Source organism: Elgaria multicarinata, chromosome 8 (assembly GCF_023053635.1).
Source record: "Elgaria multicarinata webbii isolate HBS135686 ecotype San Diego chromosome 8, rElgMul1.1.pri, whole genome shotgun sequence".
Lineage (NCBI taxonomy): Eukaryota > Metazoa > Chordata > Lepidosauria > Squamata > Anguidae > Elgaria > Elgaria multicarinata.
The window spans coordinates 97,653,856-97,677,428 of record NC_086178.1 but is presented as its reverse complement, the minus strand read 5'-3'; the positions used below and the strand labels follow the sequence as shown (position 1 = coordinate 97,677,428).

Genomic DNA, 23,573 nt, shown 5'->3' with positions numbered 1-23,573 from the left:
GCTAAATGGGGATCTGCATTCGGGTATCCCAAGTCTACGTTCAGCACACTATACCATATTGGTTCTCTTAGCCAGTAAATATTTAGTTTACTGTTAAAATATTAAGAAAAATGACTTAATACAAAGTTAAGTAGCTGATAGCACAATCCTATACATGGCTACTGAGAAGTAAGTCTCAGTGAGTTCAACAGGGCTTATTCCCAGGTAAGTGGGTATAGGATTATAGCTTTAACTTCAAAGTGACTTAACTTCAAAGCATTGGAAGCTTGGTAGGGGACTGTGTATGCATCTCTGGAGGGGAAAAGGGTATTCACAAAAAGTTTAGGCTTTTACTGGGATATATTTTTTCAGCATACACCTTACATTTATTTATTTATTTATTACATTTCTATACCGCCCAATAGCCGGAGCTATTGGGAAGCCCTAAGAGCGAAACATACCCAGTGGTAGGCCTAGGTAAAGTGCTCACCTATGTAAACATGCCATGTGTTCTACGCCCTTTAAAAATGAGCTGGCAACATGAGTTGGGCTATTCTCACAGCTAGCACTGTAGTGGCATACTCATCATGGATCAACGGCATACCAACTTGACGCACAAATGGACCAATTTGCATGGTAAGTGTATTTATGGGATGCCTGAAGAGGCAAGCAGCTTACCCATGGCTGCCATCATGTTTACTTCAGTGCTAAGAGATTATTTGGGCCAGAATGGTGTTGCAATGCAAATTACTCTTTGCTAGTGTAATGATGAAAATAGAAAAGATCAATTTATCTCCACAGCCCTTAACATGTGGATACACACATTGAAGCAAATAGTTCTCAATATGCAGAAGTTTCTTAAAAGTAAAGGCATAGACAACTGTAAAGAAATAATCCAAATAATTAAACTAAGTGCTACTGCCTACATTCTGATTCTTAGAAAATTTGCAGTGAATATAGACATAAGCTTAATAAGGTATTCTAATTATTTTAAAATGATCCTTCTGAAAATACTCTTTTTTTCCCCAGTCATGGAAAACAAACAAAGGAGTTATTTTATGTTGCCTTCTGCCCTTATATGGCAAATAGTGGAAATACACATTCCAGCACTTAGCTGAAGAGGTAAATTACCCTTCATAGTCTTCTGCTGATCAATCATTTTAAAATTCTGCATGGCTTTATTGTTTCTGGATCTTGTTACATCCTATCACTTCAGAAAGAAGAAGAAAAAAGGAAATAATTGTTATGAATACATAGTACTTGGAAGTGTGTTGCAGGGTGGGGGAGTCAGTTGCCTAGCAAAAGTTGGTTTGTTGCTAGGCTGGAAATTTCTACCAGGGAGGCTCATTAGAGATGTTGTTTGTATTTCATTGTACTTGTGGGGGTGGGGGGAGCAACACAGATCATCTAAGTTAAAGACTTACTTACACAATTACTTTGCGGTCTGCGAAAGAAAACAACCCAGAAACATTGTTTAAAGACCTTTTACATACACACGCACACACTCACACCTCGGTATAAAAATACGTTCCACGTAGGAGATTGAAACATTAATGCTGGATTTGTTGTTGTTCTGTATATATATAAAAAAGGAAAACTGATACTGGTTTATACAGTATTTTTAGCTTATTAAACAAAACAGACAAACATTGTTTAAGGAGCTTTCACACTCACTTCTGGTGAGTTTGTGCTTGTTGATCCTATGGATGATAAATGCACGCAGGTGGAATAAGAACAAGTGCCTCAAACCATCTTCCGCACACTCCGCTAAGAACATCCCCTGTGGAAGCTCCATTGAAATGAATGGGAGCTACATGAAGAGCAGAGTTCGTGCAACTCACATTGATTTCAATGACACTTGGCACAAGAACAGTTCTCAGTGAAGCATGGTGCTCTTTCTAATGATAAGACTTTATTACTATTTTTAAAAGCAATGCTTTCCAATTCAAGGCGCGCTCTTGTCTTTCCTCAGGCAACTACTGTGGAGGAATTCCAGAAGCACCACTTCCGTTTTGAATGGTGTTTATTCAGTGCAACGTCTTCCTTTTCTCTTTCCTTTTTAACCCGCTGGAAATGATCTTCTTCCTTAAGGTACCATACAGGAGGCCAGCGGTGTTGCTCGAAATATTCCTGATTATCTGCATTAAACAAACAACAAGTAATGAATTCTATGACTAGTACAAGATTTTGTTTTGAAAATAGTTGGAAACCTATCTAGTCCTGCGACATAACAGACCCTTACACTAGGCCCATCGCATAAACTCTTCTCAGGCCATGCGCCACCACTTGAAAACCTGAGGGAGGGTAATTAAAACCTTTCTCCTAGCTATGAGGGAAACAGGTTTAATACAGGATCTGCTCTAAATATACTGTGGGTATAATCTGGTGTGGGTGTTTAATAACTGTAAGGTAGGCAAATAATGCCAAGCTGACATGTAGCTAACAAAATAGTAAGTTTATTGTTATTTAAAAGCTTTAAATAAAAATATAATACTTTCAATCCTGCCTAATCTAAACTCTCCCCCACAACAACCACCCTTCTCTCTTTGCACCAATTCTCAGTCCTTAGAATCTAAACTCTTCTTACTCTACAAATAAAAACCAAGAAAGCCAAACTACTCCTCAACCTCTAAACACACTCCTTATAGATTCCTTTCCCCCTCCCTATTACATCATAAACCACACCCACTCAGTTCTAACATTCCCTACTTACCAGACATACTAATCAGACATATACAATATAATCAATTGTGGGTTAACACCACAAGTTCCATGATATGCAAAGTAGTATATCTACTACTAAGATAAGCAAAGTAGTATATCTAGCACCACATTCTCGTGCAGAATTTCTGGAAATGTCAGGTCTCTTTTTTCAAAAAAATCTGTCACGTTTAAAGTTTTCACGGTACAGAAGTGGGAATATACTGAATTCCACATCTATAATCCCCTTTCTTCTTTCTAGTTTTAGATATTATGTTCTCAGACAAGGAAATCAGTAATAGATTTTTTACAAACTATACGTATAAAAACCATAAAATGCTAGAATACAATATATTCAAAATGGAAATACCAAGCTATTATATGGTGATAATAGAAGCTGCAGAACTAAAAGGAATAAAAATACAATAGTAATAAATAATAGCTCCGTTCTGGGGTCAAGCAAATTTTATAGAATCAACATGCAGTGGTGGAAAACACGAAGGTGTGTCTGATACCCTGTCTTCATGTAAGTGATATACATGCAGAATCTAGTGTGGTGTAGTGGCTAGGGTGTCGGACTGGGGGTTGGGAGATCCGGGTTCTAGTCCCCACTCGGCCATGGAAACATACTGGGTGACTTTGGGCCAGTCACAGACTCTCAGCCCAACCCACCTCACAGGGTTGTTGTTGTGAGGATAAACTGGAGAGGAGGAGGAGGAGGATTATGTACACCACCTTGGGTTCCTTGCAGGAAAAAAGGCAGGATATAAAGGCAATAATAAATAAATAAATAAATAAATAAATAAATAAAATAAAATCATGGGAGAATGTTAATTTGTAATCCTTATGCCCAGGTTTACCAGATCAGGTAAATTGAGCCTTTTTATGTATACGTTGCTTTAAATGTTATTTTGAACATATGCATACATGTGTTCCTTTAATGTAATATCCAAGATGTGGAGGAAAGATGGGTAGTTAGGTACAATCATGCTGCCTCACTGACTGCAATGTTAGTCAGTTGGCTTGATGTTTGAACAGGACTTTAGATTATTATAAAATCACGTACTAATGAACAAACTTGAAAGAGAAAGATCAAGGTATTTTTCTAGCTAACAGAGCAAAATTAACTCTTTTTCACATCCACTGGCTGGGCTGACAAGAAAGTAAGGTTCTTCCCAAATTACTGCTATTTGGATTCTTCTGTACAGAGCAGAAAGTCATACTTTTAAGGAAATCCACAAGTACCTTGCTCTCTAATACAAGGGGGCTTGTCTTTTATAGCTTAATCACTTTTGTGAAAGCCACAAATGATATTCAAGGAACAAAATTTAGAATTTCAGGCGACAATGTGACTAACTCGCCTGATTCCCTTCCTATTAGGGATATATGAGAAATTAATTTCAGTTTGTTTTTGAACAGGATTTACCCAGTTTGCACTTTCTGGACTGAACTTGGATGCAACCTGCAGATGAAGTCCATATATTCCTGAGTTTACAATGTGATTCACAGATCCAAAAAAATGCATTTGGCAGCATGCATCCCTTTAAAAAATGCACTTGAAAAAAATAATGCAAACTTCAGAAAAATGTGCACAAGTACACTTTAATGAATGGGAGAAAAATGTATACATTTTGAAGATGCACACAACTGATGGGTACATTTGGAAAAACATGCATGGATTTTTATGCAACAGCCCCCACCCCCCACTCCCCAAAGCTTGCAATCTGATATGGACTCAAGTCAGAACAAACTTCAAGACGGAATTTGGAGAAGTTCAGCTCAAGTTTTCTGATTCGCACATTCCTACTTCCTACATCTCCTGTAAGTGGTTGCGTATGAGTAGTTCTGAACCATGTGTTGTTTGTTGAACCATGGGTTAGTGCGTTGTCTGAAAGCAGCCAGGGTGGCTTGTTAACCATGCAGTATGCGTTATTTTCTGGAACAAGACACCTTGAGAATCTGGTGGTATGTTGTTACGTTGTTCAGGGTGGTTAACAAGCCACACTGCAGGGTGAACAAGCCACCATGGCTGTATTCAAAAACACGATAACCTATTCTGTGGAAAATGTGCTGCACTGAGACAAGGCACCAACCCACAGTTCAAAACAATCCACACTCAATCACTGAAGGTGTTTTGGTGCGGTGTATGAACAACCCCTTAGACTCAATTTTATTCCCTTCCCACTGCTACCAAACCTGTCCTTTCTGAAAAGTCCAAATACTCTGGAAACCGGAATCTTTGGAGATTAATGAAATAAATCGCAAATATATGTATTTTTGCAAGTTTACTTAATTTGCTATCTTTATTTTTTAAGCACAGGACCAAAGAAAGACGAGAAAGCAAATATACAAAGGTTGGGAGAAGGAATGGAGAAAGCTTGCCAAGGGGCCTTACCAGGAGATTTAGTTTTGATTTCCTTTCGGAACTTGGAACAAACACTGTTGTAGTTGGTGCAGATATAGTGCAAGCACCAAGCTGCCAGCTGGTTAGCATTGTGGAACTGGAAAAGAAGAGTATTGAACTGATATTCTGTGGAGTTAACCATTGGCTTGCAAAGCAATTGTGAAGTTAATGCAAAAGAGAATTAATCCAGTTTTCAACCATCTCAGCTGCACGTGAAAAAGTTTGACAATACCACATACACAGTACTATATTCTGCACAATGGAAGCAGCAGAGTTGGGGAGCCAGAGGGCACAACACTAAAATAACCTGTGGTTCAGAAGGAAGTCTAGAAAGTGTGCTTTTGGTACTCTGTTCTGAATCAGGTTTGTACACAGATGCCATGTCTACACTAGCCAGTTATCCCGGGGTCAGCTTGAGATCGTCCCTGTGTGACTGGGTTTTTGCTGCAGTCCCGGATCAACCCCGAGGTCTGCGGGCTGTGTGGTGCTTCACTCCCAGGGTTGTTCCTTCTCCCCGTGAGTAGCAGGGCTCACCAAATGGGCACAGAGCTCTTCAGGGAGAGTCCAGGCCCATCAGGGGTGAGGAACAGGATCATGCCTGCGCAATTGAGCAATGTCTCCTCTCTTTTAAAAACAACAACACCGTGCTGGAAGGTCCCTCAGTTCTGGGATGACGTGCTGTGGTTTGGACCCTGGGGGACGATTCCGGAAGCTGGAAAGCCTGAGATGGAAGGCCTGCAGGTGTAGACTAGGCCTGATTCTCATTCAAAAATTAATGGGAATTGTGACTGGTTCCAGGTTGTCAATTACAACAAAATACAATCAACCACTGAGGAAAAACACGGGTTTTCATATTTGCCTCATATCCCTGGGGAGATATTTGAAGGGCAGAACTGAGGAACAAGAGGGGGGAGCTTTAACCCTGCCAGCTTTCCACAACATGGTGTCTTCCAGTGGTTGAACTAAAACTCCAATTGTTGTCAGCTAGGCTGGCCTAGGCCATCATGTCCCATTCCCTCCCCCCCATGAAAAGTCTCCAAAACTAGAATTAAGAGCAACTGGGAGCAAATGCAATAATGTGCATTTGCAAAGGAGAATCTGAGGGCATGGGAAGTGTTAACTACTCCTTCATCCTGCTAGCTGATTCTCCCCTAAAGAAGCGTCTCCACTGCTTCACCTCAGCAAACACAAGACTTGGGAACAGGTGTTTGCTAAGGTAATGTGTAGTTCTAAACTTAGCTTTTTAAAGGACCAGCAGAACAGTAAATATAATAAATACTGACGACATCCCTTTTAAATTCTCATTAGCCATTATCATCATCATCATCACAGAAATAAATAAAAAGAAATAAATATCTGAATTATTCTTTTAATCCTTGAGAAGTAGTAATTTTCTAAGCATACAATGATCTTTAGAAGAAAGTCCATTTTTTCTACACTGCCACATAGAACATATATCCACACTGTAGTAACACTAACCTGGGCTATTTCCAAATAGCACAGTACGTCTCCATCTATGCTAATGCCATTCACAGCGGTTTTTGTAAGCTCCTGTACAGTATGCTGTTCTGTTGTGGTTGAAGAGAAACACAAACTAGTTAGGTTCAATCTAGTTTCAACTCTGCTCCTCACCCATTACAAGGAAACAGAAAAACAGCTACAATGCTACTACAATTGAGGCTCATGTAGATTTATTTTTAAAGCTATGGAATAAAACGGAATAATCTTGCTTCCAGCCACTTCTCTTTAAAACAATGGGGGGAACAATTAGTGATTCCTAGAATTAACTATCATCATATTACTAACATAATAATTACCAAGTCAGACTAGGCTAATAAAAAGAACTTGGACTGCTTTTTTTATGCAAGACTGGTTTGAACCGGATTGATTTAAAATTGCTTAAGATGAGTTATTTGACTGTTAAAACAGGAATTTACGATGGAAAATTTAACGTTTACACTCTTTCAATTAAGAGTAATTAGGTCATCTAACGGGCATTATGAATTGCACACTATTATTTGCTTTCTGTCTCTTAAGCATGCACAAGCTTTTCCAATGGACTAAATTAATTCAGCACAGACAGAAGTGGCGGAAACATTGTTTTTCTAACTGAAAATTCTAATTTGGTTTTAGAAAGCAGAACTGCGTGTCTGCTTTTGCCGTAAGATTATGACAAAACAACAGCTGATAATTTCAACACTACTGGCAGAAAGCTGATGGCAACACCTGTGAAAAGCTGAGAAACCTTACCTGCAAGCGCAACCAAGTGTGGGAGGCAAAATCTGTTTGCCAGTGCAATTAATTCAAGTGTGTCCAACTCCTGACTGGAAGATAGTTGCTTGGTGTACAGATAATCCAGAACGGCTTGCATGGAAGTCTTGTTTATGTCGGGAAGAACCACCTGGGGGTGGATGGGAGAGAAGGTATTTTTAAAATGTTCAGAGCTGGGAAACGATCTAATCAAAGACAAAACATGTGGACCATTTGGCTGTTGCTATTTTTCCCATATGTTTTTATAAACCCAGAAAAAAAAGAGTAGACACGCCTTATTACAAGGAAAAACTCCAACTAGATTGATGGGTTACTCTATATGGAGCACTGTATGTACTCTGCCTTAACCACCTCTCTATTCTTCATTATTCATCTTAAAATATGTATGATCCCTTATTTTGTTTAATTTATTCTGCTTTTTTTCTTTTTCCATCCTTCCGCCTCCCTTTCTTCCTCCTCTTCTTCCTTACTGTTCAGCATAATTTATTCCACTTCTGCTAGTTATGGGAGAGAGGAAGGAACCATACACAGCACTACAGCTTTAGCCTCTGGCCATTGGACATCTTATTTTCAGTCATGCGCCTGAGAATTCAGCGGGCATTTCCCACATACTTTAAAGCATATCTTTGCAATCCTTAAGAATTAAAAAGTTGCTTTTTTATTTAAATGGAAATTGAGATTCTTAGAAAATTAAATTCAGTGGATTTTACATTCTCCTGCTAAATTATGGCACAAGTGCAAACCCACACCCTTGTGTATATGGAATAGTAGAACCCTAAACAAATACTGCCCAAAGCTGTCTAATTCAGCTAGAACCCTCTTCTCCACACTATCAAGAGTGTTTAGTTGTTGACCAGAACTGTTATTTGTGCCATGCTTCCAAATGCTATTGCCACATTGGGTTAGGAAGGTGTGTAAGAATGCTACAAATACTGCCCATGGCTAAAAATAACTTCGCAGTGCCTATTACAGAAGTGAGCATACCAACAGACAGTAGCTAAAACATGGGGAAACAACCTGCACCCCAAGTGTCACAGGAATTTTCGGCAGAAATTTGTGGCCTGTCTACAAGAAAGTAATTTTTACACACTTGTGTCTCCAGAACTGCATTGCTGACTGCAATGCTTGTTCAAGAAACAGGTTTTTATGCCCATCAGAAATCTACTGTTCCATGTTCAAGGAACAAGTCCTTCTGGAACATGAATGACTGGGGATAGGGGAATTACTTTGATGCTAAGGGAACCTCCTCCTTCTGGAGCACTGGCTTTATTCTGCCTGAAGACAGGCAGCTGTCAGTCTGGTTGAGGTAGTTTAGAAATTAGCATGTTTTTCAAAAAAACACAGGAGCCCAGCATGATTAGTGTCAAAGTAAAGCATCTGAATAGGCAATCCTCTCCCCCTCCCCAAACATGTAACCATCAGTATATCTGTTAGGGATAATATGAGTTGAACTTAATGTGCATACTAATCAGCCACTGTACACATTCACCACATCTCATGGGGAATCTGCACATATTCTGTCCATGAAGGAATGTGCAGAATTTCCTCTTCATTGAACGATTATGTGCATTTTTTCCATGAGTGCCAACATCTTCCCTTTTTGGGCACCACAGATGCATAATTTCCCTTCCATGGGGGGGGGAGGGGTCTTTTGCTAATGTCTTATCAAGCACCTGCACAGAATGAAGGCTCTTCATAGAGAGTAAAGGTTACATCATGGACAATGAGAGATAAAAGCACATGTTGAAATCTTTCCTACCAAAATCAAAGAACTTAAAAGTGCTTAATCTAGGTTTGATTAGGTTTAATTATGCACACATGCAAGAACACACACACATATAAATATACATCCATCATGACCCAGATGAATACAGGAGAAAAAGACACATAGGCATAGATGGAGAAAAAACACACACAGCCACAATGAATATATACAATGTCAAGGACACTTCACATTGTCAGTTTTGGGCTTTGCCTCTGCGTTAGCTCATTCTTGTCCTTAATATAAACACCATGTAGCTAAAAATAATCTAGAAATGCTTTCTGGGATGCTGGTTATTTTTCAGTACCTAGCAGTATTACCTTTCGTAGGACAATTGCTTTCAATAACTCTGTGTTTGCTGCTGTGACACCCTCTTTGCACTTCCAATGACATTTCTCCCCAAACAAGAAGCAATTGTGGCTATGGTTAGGAATGTAGCAACTGGGCACTTCCCCAAAATATAAACATACCAGCATTTCTCAAACGTCCAATATTGAAGCACATAAAAAAAAAAAAATCTGAATTGAACTTACAGGCACATTTCACTCCAAGCTTACCCAGAGCAGTGATGGTGCAAAGATTTAGCAGTGCAAAGGTTTAGAAGCAAACCTATTTTAAACAAGCGTTTGACTCTGCTGTTGCTTAATTTTATTTACTGTTTGTGGCTGCTGTTCGCTTTTTAACGTGTATTCATGATTATTATTTTGATTTTGTTTTGTTTTGCAAACTGCTTGGAGTGACTCCTTTTTTAGAGGGTGTGGGATTTCTTATATAAATAACTAATAAAGGCAGATCATTCTGATGGACAAATTGAATAGTCCTATCATGGTCCAACACAGGAGGCCCAACAGAATTACTTTCCCTCATAGAAAGGAAGGAAACAGGCCTCACAGTCTAAGAGTTATTTCATTCAGTTTATTTGTCACAGCTCTCTTCAAATTATAGTAGTTGGTTTAGTACATTGAGAATTGTTGAAATATGTGTGGGCTCTTCTAAACAGGATTTCGTTGTGTTTTTTTTAAGTATCCTTAAGATAGTGCATACTAGCTTGTTTAGCTGTTTATTTAAAATATTTATATGTGCTTTTTCAGCTCACAAGTTGCTCAAGGTAGCTTAAGACCAAACATCAAAAACAATGATCAACAATCCCCCCACCCCAATAAACCCCCCAAAGGAGTAAAATAAGCAGAGGGCCAAAGGCAGATCAAACAACAGCCAAGGCCATAGGCCTGCTGAAATAAAAAAGCAGGTAGTGTTGAAACACCGCCAGTGTAGGGGCCAAATGGCTAAGAAGCTGCTACTCCAAGGCAAGGAGTTATACATCCTGGGCCCAGGACAGAGCAAGCTGATGACTGAAAGCTGCTTCACACAGTGTGGTGTAGTGGTGGACTGAGACTTGGGTGGTCCCCACTCAGCCATGAAGCTCACTGGGTGACTTTGGGCCAATCACTGACTCTCAGCCTAATCTACCTCATGGAGATGTGATGAGGATATAATGGAGAGGAAAAGGAGGATCATGTAAACTGCCTTGGGTTCCTTGCAAGAAGAAAAAAGGTGGGATATCAATATAATAGATAATAGCAAAAGATGGCTTCTTGCTTTTGCAACCACACCCTTAGATGCAGTGTTGAAAGTGAGCATGTACAATTGGGTATGGATTAGTGGCAATGAAACTACTTCTACATCTGCTGTGTACCATGGACGGAAGCCCTGCTCCAGTCTTCCCCAAGCTTGTGATCTCCAGATGTTTTGGACTTCAACTCCCATCAGCATAGTGAATAGTCAGGAATCCTGGGAGTTGTAGTCTAAGAGCTTTATCACACCAGCATTATACTGTGCAATCACTGCAAATTGCGTGCAAAGGACTCTGAAGTTTTCCAGCTTATAATCTGCTTTTATTGTGAAGTACTCCCATGCATCCCGCTTTAATTGTGCTATAAAGGGAAAAGACCCAACCTATTTTGCTACTAGTTTCCAAGCGGCCACTGGGGTGCAGGAGCAGGATTTGATATGAATTTAACGAATGCTTACATCTGCATAAGGTTTAAAGATAAAGGCCGTAGCTAGACCTAAGGTTTATCCCAGGATTGTCCCGGGGTCAAACCTGTTCATCTAAGTGCCACACAGGGCATCCAGCGCTCAGGCAGGGACGAACCCGGGATGATCCTGGGATAAACCTGAGGTCTAGCTACGGCCAAAGACTTCAAAATTGGCACAGTAATAGATATTAAGGAGAGCTTTAAGCATACCAAATTTGATTCAGATTGGAACATCCATTGATTTTTTATGATTTTTTTTACATTTCCCCCCTTAAACCCTTTGCAAAGGATCTTAGGAGCGCTGCCGCCTGGGGTGTGATTTAGCAACAACAACAACAATGCCGACAGCTTAGTGCTGTAGGAGATAATTCGAGGGAAACAGGTACAGTACGTGGGATGAAGCTCTAAAACAGCTGGAGGGCACTCGGGGAAGACTGCCCTGTTCCTTCATACTAAGTATACAGAAAGAGACTGAACTTGCATACTGACGAGAGAAAGAGCCCCCACTTTCACAAAAACCAGCTTTTCAGTGCTGGAAAAAACATGTATTATTTATTTTATTTATTAATTAATTACATTTCTATACCGCCCAATAGCTGGAGCTCTCTGGGCGGTTCACAGAAATTAAAAACATTCAAGGTATAAAACAACAGTATAAAACCATAATATAAAATACAATATAAAAGCTCAACCAGATAAAAACAGCGGCAATGCAAAATTGCAAATTTAAAACACCAAGTTAAAATTTATTTATAGACTGTTAAAATGTTGGGAGAATAAAAAGGTCTTCACCTGGCGTCTAAAAGCATATAATGTAGGTGCCAAGCGAACCTCCTAAGGGAGCTCATTCCACAGCCGGGGTGCCACAGCAGAGAAGGCATACTTCCACATGGTAGTGGGGTCAAGTAGAACCAATGTCATTAATGAGAGAGGCTTGTTGCTCGCTCCTCTTCAGGCTCCCCCTGCCACTACAGTCTTATGAATAGGATTGGGGACTAAATAGCCCACAATACTGGCTCTCCATGAGAGCACCCCACTGGCACAAATAAGCCCCACTCCAAAAAGTATCGTGCCAGCCTTAACACTACATCTGAAAAGTGAATGCTGCTCCCAACTCTCGAGCTGTGTGGCTTTGGAGCTAACACCACATCAGAGAAGTGAATTAACACAGCAATAAGGAAGCACATAGATATCACTCAATGGGAATGAACTGGGAAAGGGATCGCCCATGTCACAGCCAGGTCACCGGCACACCCAGGATTTAATGCGGAGGCATGGAGGCACATTGCAGAGCAAATGCCTGGGAGCTACTTTTAACTAAAAAGAATGGAGTAACAGAACTCTCTGATACTCCGGCTTTTCCAGGTGGAAGCAGCTGGCTAGGAGTGCGTTGGCCATGATGTCATGTGCTGCAAATGACTCTACAACACACCCAAGCTGCAGGGAAAACCCTGTGAAGACAGCCCCTGGCACTGTACATGTTCTTAGAGGTACTTTATTACTTCACATCTGTTTCTTTAAACAAGAAAGCCACCTTTAATGCCATTTTTGGGCAGAAAGGTGAGAGTATAAATCAAATGAATCAATAAATAATGGGGCACGGGCAAATGTGAGAGGAGGCAGTGCTACTGGGGTGTGGCTGAAGGAAGAAGGGTGAAGTTACAAGGCTATAATTATTTGCAAAAGATTTTGCACTACACAGGAACATTTACTATACTTTCTGGCAAGCAAATAACATTTAAACATTATTAACAAGATGTGCATTAGAACCCCAGGGATCCATCCTTTTTATTATATGTTGAGTGCTCCTCCACGTCAAGGAGCATGAACTTCTGAACAGTCAGAATAATCTCCACATACATAATGGGATTAATTTCTAATTGTATGCTCAGGAAGTAGATAAAACATTCATTGCAACCCAAGAGGCCTAGCCAAAACTGATTAACTCTGGTACACAGCTAAATGTAATTAAAAAAATATAATACCTATTGCCCCCATTAAAGATCTTCTAATACTTTCCCTGTACTTCTGTCTATTTTGCCAATGCAAACAAGTTTCATAGGGGACAGCCATTCAGTTCCCCACCCTGAACTCAAAGCCTACCTTTTTACTGATAGCAATAATTACAGAGAAAGAAATTGCGAGGGATGGGAAACAACCTTCTTCACATTTCTGTGAGAGAATTGTGCAGGCTGGTTCCCAAAGCACTATGTCAAAGGAAAGATCTGACGATCACCAAGTGCTGAACAAAGAGAAGAATCTAACAAGCTTTGATTAATGTCTTCTGTCAGCTCCATGTAAGAGCCACGTTCATTTATAATATTTCCTAATGTGAAGAGTAGAACATATTCAGTTCAATGAAAACTGATACTATGAGCCTTTAAGAATGCCAGACATAACTCTCTAGCCTAGACTTGAGGCCATGGTTCCATAAGGGGGTAATCCTTCCTACACACACATAACACTTTCGTGAGCACGCACACACGCACGCGCACACGGAAGCAAAAGACTATTATCCAAAGTTTCTTTACTAGGCTACTGCAAATTAATCCCAAGAAGAGAGGCTCTGTAAATGAGGACTCTCCAGTTCCTATTCAAGCCTCCAAGAGAGGTAGAAGGAAGAGGGTGGTCACATTTTCTAAGCTTGGCAGGTGTAAACCACCTCATTTGAGAACTCAGTGGTCCCCATAGAGCAAGGGAGAATAACTTCCTAACTGACTTCTTATTGCCTTGCTGTTTCTGGATCCTTATTTATTTATTTATTACAGTTTTATACTGCCCAATAGCTGAAGTTCTCTGTGAGAATATGCCTCCCAAGCACAAGATCATAAATATTTCATTTCTCAATATCATCCAATATCATCAGTGCATATTTTTGCTTTCTATTCTAGTGTGGATAAACAAAAGAGAGGCTTGTCCAAAATTGAATAGCTGGAACATATTACCCAAGTCTGAAAACCTGACTTGCACATATTACTTTTTGTTTCCAAGCTAAAAGGAAAGGAATGGAATTAGCCCATGTGGGCACACAGCTTCCTTTACAGGTCTCTGGGAATTCTCTATGGAAACAGTATCCTTTCCATGAAGCTATTTCATATACAATATTTAAAAATTGTGCCAATGTCAATCAAATAAGGTACGAGGAACACAGCCTTGAGTATGATCCTGATTGCAAGGGGGTGGGTTGCCATTTAGTCTCTTACCCCAGACTGCCACACTGCCTCTCTGCAGCTATCTGCACTGAAGGTTTAGCTTCAGTGGCTATTTTATTTTTCCCACAATGCAGCAGGTACTGTGCTAGAGCAGGGCATTGTGGGAAAAATAAAATGATGGCTGCTGCTGCAAAAAATGGCTCTCGTGAGTTCTGCTGTTCCCTACAGTTAAAAAAAGGCCTGCTGTTCTGCCTTGCTATGTGGTAAGTTTCCCATAAATCTTATGGGGGCCAATCCAAATGGGAGAGAAACTACAAAGGGCACTCAAGCTAATCCTGAGCATATGAGCAAAGGTAAAGGAGGATCTCACACCACCCTTAGAGCTATCTACTTCTCCCTGCCTAGGACCGCCTCGCTTTATGAAATGCCATTCCTTTTTCAATGCCCCAAAGGAAAACTCTGAGCTATCCCAAGGTGAATGTCGGAGGCGATGCTGACGAAGTGAAGCGCGCAGATTTCTGTACAGGGAATAGAACTAACAACTGGACACTGAATATATACAGGAAGCAATTTAATACCAGTTGGTACCCAAAATCATATGTAATGGAAGTTATTGGGGCATACTTGTCTTCTCCAAGAGATGGGTGGTTAGTTAAGAACATAAGAAGGGCCTGGATCAGACCAAGGGTCCATCTAGTCCAGCACTCTGTTCACACAGTGGCCAACCAGCCATCAGCCAGGGACGGTGCAAGCAGGACATGGTGCAACAGCACCCTCCCACCCATGTTCCCCAGCAACTGGTGCACACAGGCTTCCTGCCTCAAATACTGGAGATAGCACACAGCCATCAGGGCTAGTAGCCATTGATAGCCTTCACTTCTAGGAATTTCTCTAACCCCCTTTTAAAGCCATCCAAACTGGTGGCCATCACTACAGTAGTTCAGATAACTACTGCCAAAAAATCTGCAATCTTCTGCTCACTTTTTCTAGAAAAAAATGGCTAATCTTGTTGTGGGACCTATGTAAATAAATGCAAAAATCCATTAGTGTCCATTTGCAAAACTATTTGGAGTCCACTGTTCTAAAGACAGAGAGGTGTACAACTGCCACTAGAGGAGGGCAAAGACCCATCATCTCCTACAGTGACTTTAATCTAAGGTAGAACAGGTTTGAACACTGGTGATTTCGCCCCACCCACCCCCATTGCTGGCTCTTACAAGGATTAACCACAAATGCATGACTTACTCCTGCAAATAACCTGTTCTTCCTGCAGAATTTCAAAACAATAAATAAATTAGAAGTAGCTCATTATATTTATGTCAAATTGCCTCAGTCTCTACGTGCTACACACTTCTTGGAAACAGCTACTTCTCCATTCCATTTCCATAGCTCTGTTTGTACTTTTGAACTTAAAATCTCAGATACGGCGCTTTGTGTGCTACAGAAGTCTAAGGCTTTGCAATTAATATTTAAGGTTACCAAGAAGAACGCAAGCTATTAGGGTTTATAATTAGGAACCAGATTGTAGAAAATGAATATATGTTCTTGTTGTAGAGCGCTGCTTACTAAAAAATCAAGGTATGTATTTTTAATGAACCACCTGCTGAGAGTGCCTCTGGGGAGGGAATTATGCTTACTTCTGTTTTAAAAGTAATGAGAATAAAATCAAGTAGAACACAGAGCTTCCAGATATAAAATACAAAAAAAAAAAAAAAAAAAGAAGAAAAAGAAAATGTGGAGACACAGCAATGCTGAGGCATATCATTTCCTCTTGATGTGAGCACATCCCCTCATAATCAAGCTGAAAGCAAAGATATTATGGTTAAAATATGATGAATAATTAGGGAACTGTTCCAAGAATCTGAGTTTGGATAAAAAATAATTAAGGCTGTGCTGATCTAGCCCTCTTCCTTAAAAGCATATGTATTACTCTTTCTGTATTGCTACTAGAATTATAGTACTCAAACCAGATAAGTCACAACAATGTAGAAAATAGATACTGTTCACCTTAGTAAGCACGGTGTCACAGTGGTCTTTCTAAAGTATTCATGTTTAAGAATATACCAGTTTTTATTAGGAATTCTGATGGATTAAGGATTGGGCAGTGCCCCATTTAAGACTATTTTAACACAGTAGCATCTGCACTATAGCTTGCTTTTTACCCACAGAGGAGGTGCCCCCTGGACTGACACAATGTGGAAATGATGGTTTAGACCCAGGCCTTAGCTAGACCAGGCTATATCCCAGGGTGAACCCCGGGATCGTCCCTGTGCATCCACATGATGCACAGGGGATCCCGGGATCAGGGAGGGATGATCCCTCCCTTGCCCCAGGATAGAACCCTCCCCTTTAGACCCGCTTTTTCCGCGGTCCCAGGCTAAGCCCGAGATCGCAGAACATGTGGCCTCTTTCTGTGGTTTGATCTGGCTCCGTTCGATTACTCGCACGAAGCCAGGAGCTGCGCCCATTGGGGTTAGGGTGGGGGGAGTGGGGAAACCAAATTAAACTTAAAAAAAACCACTTACCTTCAGTGCACGAGCGTTCGGGCGCTGTCATCGCTTTAAGAAAAAAAATGGCAGGTGCGACGCCTCTCTTCCTGAGGTCGTCACGCCTTATGTGTAAACGGAGGAGGGATCTCACGTTAATCACAACGCGAGATCTTCACTCGTCCATTGTGTGGTAAAAGGCAGGTCTAGCTAAGGCCCCAGTTTCTCTAACCTGGTGTGCCCCAGCTGTTTTTGACTACAATTCCCATCGACCCATCTCACATTGGTTTAGACCTAGCATTGAGGCAGACATATATTGGCCCTCATAGCTCCATTAGTGGAATTTTTTAGAAGATAAGTAATAAACATATGGATGAAAAGAGATACAGGGCTTCGCTAGACTTACCTGTTAATCCGTGCAGAAGGAGGGGTGAGCCCGCGGTGCAGCTACCGTGGGCTGTTACTTCAATCCACATGTCAGAAGTGACGGGCTAAAGGAAAGCCCCATCATGTCTGCCATTTTGTTTTCCAATTAAGGGGACGATGTGCATGAACGCTCGTGCGCTCAGGTAAGGGTTTTTTAAAAAAACTATTCTGATTTCCCCGATCTCCCCCCTGGCTCTGGTCTCTCCCCCCCTGGCTCCGATCTCTTCCCCTGCCCTGATGGGTGGCTTCTCCCACCGTGCGTGGCTTCTCCCGCCTCCTCACGAATAATCGGGAGAAGCTGCAGAACGGGATACACGCTCAGACCGAGACCGTGGGAAATACTGGGCTACAAGTGAAGCCCGTTACCCCAGGGCAAGGGAGGGTTGATCCCTGCCTGACCCTGGGATCCCCTGTGCGTCATCTGGACGCACAGGGGCAAGCCTGGGGTTCACCCCAGGCTAACCCGTGGTCTAGCAAAGGCCACAGACACACAGACACACCAAAAAACGCAGGGCAGTTTAACTGATATTTTATTCTGTTTATTCTGTTTCTGATACCTGAAGATCAGACTCTTCAATCTGAGGGCACATGATACAGCCACCTTGCAGAAGCTAAGCTGGTCTGGATTTGGTCAGTGCCTGGATGAGAGACTGCTTGAGAACCCTGTGTAAGCTGCCTTGAGTGCCATGATGGAAGAAAGGAGAGCTATAAATATACTAAATAAATATAAAATAAAAACGTGTGAGTGGCTGGGAAAACCCCATTTCTGCACATGTGTGCTTTTATGTTTACATAAATGTAAAAGTATATGCAAGCTGCATATAGATTTTGTAGTCAGATATTGTAATACAAGTCCAAGCTGTCACATAAGAAGATTGATAAGCCAATGGTTCTCTTTGAAGGTATAATGTCCTGGCTGGCAATTACATTTTCTGGAGTGCCTATTTGATAACAGAGTCAGGAGGTAGGGGCCAAAACTGTTACTCCAACTTCCCAATGAGGAGTGCTGGCAAATCCTGTTGCAACAAATACCACTCACATCACACCCTTTGGGTTGAAAATTAGGAAGCCAGGCAATATCCCTCAGGAGGGCAGCAAGAGAAATTTGAAGAGCTTCCTGCTTGTCTGTTTCTTTCCAACCAATTTAGTCTTAAAGAGGCGAAAGAATCCACAAGAACCCAAGGTTATCAACATTTACTTTAGTTTAAAATCCAAAGTTGTTATCTTTTTGGCGCCACGTCAAGACTTTTCTCTTCTCCCAGGCATTTTAACAGCATTTAACAACGTTAAGTTTGTTTTTAATGGACCCCAGAATTGTTGTTTTTAAATGGATACTGTTGTTTTTATACTGTTTTTATGTTTTTTAAATTTTTGTAAACTTTTAATGTTTACTATTTTTAATTGTTGTAAACCGCCCAGAGAGCTTTGGCTGTGGGGCAGTATATAAATGTAATAAAATAAATAAATAAATAAATAAATAAAGTTAGCCAGGAGCCGCACGAAATGGAGAAAAGACATAACAAAAGAAAACTGACTCAAGCAAGATTATTTCAGAAAGGAAATAACTTAGACCCTCAAACATTCTAAAAATGTTGCATGTACCATTATTTAAACTATTGTAACCCATAAAGCAAAGCATGTGGTAGGCATATTATTGAGGTTACACACCAAAGAGGACAAGTACCTCACTGTTCGAGCTTTCAACAAATGATCCTCCAAACATTGCAGACATCCATTCACAGCTACAGATCAGTAGTGGTTTATGTGCATTTATGTTTCCATCTTCCAGCTTAAATGTCACATCTGCCAAGGAATCAAAGAAACAGAACCATAACCTATGATAGCAAGTGCTTGCAGTTAAATTTAATAACCAGGGTAGGGTACAGTAGAGAGCACACTGCCCACTCTCTCATGGCATTACTGCAAAGAATTTGCTTCATTAAGGACATCCAAAAGGACGCATAATTTTTAAAATGAGGAACAGATAGCAATTAAAACCTGGGCTTCCAGAGAAGAAGCAATACCAGCAGTCAGCAGTTACTGCACTCTGGCCAAACAAGATGTGTGCTTCATTTACACAAATGAAAGTTATTTAAACTGGTTCACCTAAACTATATCATGCAATTCAGCAAGTGGCTGCAGGTCTCAGAATTACGGAAACAGTGATGTGGGGCAGATTCCGCCCCCCCCCCAAGTGCTTAATTTTTCCATACAAAATTTTCCATTTCATAAGTTCTTTGGTAAAATAATATTAGGCAAGCTGGAAAGTTCCAAAGTTGTAATTAATGTCTTTCAGGTGATAGTCCCTAGCAAGTATGAGAGAATACACAGATGTCACTGAAATACAGATGTGTCAGTGAGTAATGGAGCAGTGACAGTGAAAATGAAAGTGGCCCAACAAACTTTGTGAAAGAGAGTTGAACTCTGTTGAAACAGATCAGTGGTTGTCAGCAGTTCATCCACAGTTCTTTGGGTTGCTAAAATTAATTAAAGCAACCTTCCCCAATTTGGTGCCCTCCGGATGTTTTGCACTATAATGTCCAGCACTCCCAGCCATCCATGCTACATGGGGGATGCTAAGAGATCTAGTCCAAAACAACTGGAGGGCACCAGGTAGGAGAAGGCCAAATTAGTATGTCAACAGTTTTCAGTACTTTTTTTAACATTTAAATACTGTAAGGGAAATACAAGCTATTGTCTTTAAAGTATTCCAATAAAAATGTCATTATTATTATTATTATTATTATTATTATTATTATTATTATTATTATATTTATATACTTCCCCATAGCCGAAGCTCTCTGGGCAGTACATAATATAATATTTAGATAAAAATAAATGTGCTTTAATTTCCCCCCTCAAATATGTATTTATTTATTTATTGCATTTCCATACCACCCAATAGCTGAAGCTCTCTGGGCAGTTTACAAATTTAAGACAATTCAAAACAAAACAATAGTATAAAACCATAATATAAAATACAATATAAAAGCACAACCAAGATAAAAACAGAAGCAATGCAAAAACACAAATTTAAAATACAAATTTAAATCAGCAAAGTTAAAATTAATTTATAGACTGTTAAAATATTAGGAGAATAAAAAGGTCTTCACCTGGCGTCTAAAAGAACATAATGTAGGTGCCAAGCGAACCTCTTTAGGGAGCTCATTCCACAGCCGGGGTGCCACAGCAGAGAAGGCCCTCCTCCTGGAAGCCACCTGCCTCACTTCCTTTGGCAGGGGCTCACAGAGAAGGACCCCTGAGGATGACCTTAGGGTCCAGGCAGGTACATACGGGAGGAGGCGTTCCTTCAGATAGCCTGGCCCCAAGCCGTTTAGGGCTTTAAATGTTAATACCAGCACTTTGAATTGGGCCCGGACCGGGACTGGCAGCCAATGAAGCTGGAAATTTTTGTGTTGTATTGGAACAAAAAATTAACATGGGGTACTTATTTAGCTTTGTTGTTACTAACTACAAGTAAAATAAACACACTAAATTAGGTCATTCTCTCTAGGGCAGGAATAGGCAATGTTTTGTCCTACAACTCCCACCATCCCTAACCATGGGCTATGCTTAGAGTTGATGGGAGTGGGAGGCCAAAACATCTGGAGAGTCACAAGTTGCCCACCCCTGCTTTAGGGCATCTGAAAATTTCCCAGTACAAACGGGACATTTTCTGGTGCAAATGACCCTATGCAAATTAGCCTAATTTGCATAGGACAATTTTTTGTAACGATTTGCAGAAAAATTTCAGATTCAAAATTTCCTAGAAAACCTGCATAGAGCACATGCTTTGTATGCAGAAGGCCCCAGGTTCAAACCCTGGCATCTCCAGGTAGGGCAGGAAAAACTCCTGCCTAAAACCCTGGAGAGCCACTGCCAGCCAGTGTTGTCAATATTGAGCTAGGTGGACCAAGGGCCTGACTGAGTATAAGGCAGTTTCAAATGTTCCTAACTCCTGCTTGTGTTAATTCTTAGACACAGGACTAGGAGTACACATGTTCTCAGCTGGTGCATTGCATGAAAAAAGCAGCCTCTCTTTGTGCAAATGGATGAAACAGGATGTGTGCATCCCACTTTAATTCCGACACAAGATTTGTACTTGTATAAATTTGAACCAGACAAATCTTTGATGCAGCTATTTACACTTTCTGTTGTTTCCCAAAGAAATCTCAGAATGGTAGTTGTGGTGGAAATAGGGATCTCTAACAAAATTCTCAGGAAGTTGCCACACTACAGTCTCCATGATTCTCTGGAGTGAGGGGAGTCAGGCCAAATGTATCCACCATTGTTTAGAAGCAAAACACATTGAGAGACCCAACCAGGGGTCTCTTGCATCACATGAAGTTTGGCTCTAGTTTACAGGGAAGAAAAATAAGAAGTGCTGACCCAATCCTTGCTTCGTTTCCTTGTCCAATAGGTCATTAATGTTTCTATTTTACAGGCATGGAACTGATGCCAAGAGAGACTTACCCAAGGCCATTTAGGTATTGCTGCCCAGATATCCCAGGTTCAGTTCTAATACTACTATCCACTGTACCACAAGAGCTTGGTTCAGCTGCCTTACAGTCGTACGCATGGAATAGACCTGTGGTCTCAACCACATGGAGGAAATAATATATGAGCCAGCATAACCTGATTGAACAAGTGCCATTTCCTGTCAATGATGTCCACAAGTGCAGTGATATTTTTTTAGTTGTCCTGCTCCCATGAACCCCCACTGGAAAGTAGCACTAGTCAATGTGGGCACCACTTCACATGTTACATCCTCCATAGGGCTGTGACACCGATCTGCTCTCTCTGGAGGGTTTTAGCATGGCTGAACTGAGCTACTGACTCCCACTTAAGTGTTATAAATTGCTTTGTAAATGGAACTGCTATTTGAATGATTGTTTTGGATTAATTCACAGGGAGAATCAGGAGGAGTCCATGCATACTCACCAGAAAACGTCTCTTTACAGAGGCATTCTTTTATCCGATTAGCTTTTCTGACATGGAAAGCCTTTGTAATTTCCTGGTTCATGAAGGCTTCCTTATTTGTGATGTTTTCCACCATCATCCGCAAGTCAAATACTTCTAGTATCTCAGCAATCTGAGCTACCCTGGTGAGATCTTTTTCATTTTCATCCAGCTGCCCTGTGTACAGAAACTGCAAAACAGTTTTAAAAGGCCCAGGCTGAATGGAAGCATCTATCTTGACTACTGTTACAGCACACGTCCGCTTTGAAACAGGGTTGACTTGCATTTCTTTATGCATGCTAACAAAACCTTTGCCCCAGAATGTTGGAGCTTGTTTCAGGCAACTGATTTCCCCTCCTTCAAGTTCTAACCTTGTTGAAGGGTTCCCACCATCTGTTGATAATGTGAATTTAGCGTTAGAAGGATTTAAGGATGCCACTTCACTGTTATCATCTGTTTCAAGGCTGCATGTTCTGGTCATAAGGTTTCCACTGGCCTTTTCTTTATTACAGTAAGATTCAGATAAGTCTGGGGTTTCTTCACATTCCATTAAAAAAAGGTCATAAAACTTTGAAGAAGAGGTAGCTAGGTAGATCTTGTGAGCAAAAATTTGAGTATGTTCCTGAAGGATAAACATGACATCTGCACACAATGGATTATCCAGTAAGTATCCAGCTTCATTGATACTGGTGATGGGACACTCTGGGATTTTGATAACTGGAGGAGGAGCCTTTGGAGGTAGAAATGGAGCTTGAAGTAAAGGTTTCTGGACCTTCTTCAAATGTGATTTCCAGAACTGTAGATGTCTTCTGGAGATCAGGGCTGCTCTAATTGCATTATCAAACACATCCTTGATGCCAAACTGGTCAAACACGCTAGTTTCATAATAAGGTATCCCAAGCTCCTTGGCAACCTCTCTGCCTCGTTCTGGTGGCAAGATGTCTCCCCTTTTGATAGGTCTGTGAATTAAACAAAAAAGTAGTATGAAAGAGCTGGGCATAGTTTCCAGGGCTCATCTAATTACACCAGAACACCTACCGTCCCACCAAGGCAGTCCTTGGAAGCCGCTAGTGTAAGCCCAGCCTGCACTACTTTTCTTCCCTGTTCTTCTGTAGATCTCTTATGACTCACTACACGTAGATTTGGTTTTCCCAGCCACAAACATTTCCTACCCCCTGCTTAGCTGGATTTTGAGCCCCTTGTGTAAACAATTGCCTCTAGAAATTCTTGAGTATGGTTTGGAGGTTACTTCTTCACAATAATAGCTCCTGGGTAAGATTGATTTTACTTTTTTGTTTTAAATACGTAGTGACAATTTGGATCATTTTAACATATATGTGGAAGAACTGCCAGTTGATTAAATAAATTTAAAATCAATTCATTGATAAGTTGATT

General features: G+C 40.8%; 1 protein-coding gene across 3 annotated transcripts in view; it reads right to left on the bottom strand.

The window, feature by feature from the left end:
• Window positions 1-433: 433 nt before the first annotated feature.
• Window positions 434-23,573, bottom strand: part of RHOBTB1 (Rho related BTB domain containing 1) — an 84,730-nt gene continuing 61,590 nt past the window's right edge. For all 3 annotated transcript variants that reach the window (XM_063133089.1, XM_063133090.1, XM_063133091.1), the window contains 6 exons: window positions 22,161-23,137; window positions 18,904-19,022; window positions 7,334-7,484; window positions 6,563-6,651; window positions 5,075-5,180; window positions 434-2,117 (listed from right to left, as the gene is read on the bottom strand). In XM_063133089.1, coding sequence (XP_062989159.1) covers window positions 1,948-2,117; window positions 5,075-5,180; window positions 6,563-6,651; window positions 7,334-7,484; window positions 18,904-19,022; window positions 22,161-23,137 — 1,612 coding nt within the window. In that variant the 3' untranslated portion in view covers window positions 434-1,947. The remainder of the gene's footprint in view (window positions 2,118-5,074; window positions 5,181-6,562; window positions 6,652-7,333; window positions 7,485-18,903; window positions 19,023-22,160; window positions 23,138-23,573) is intronic.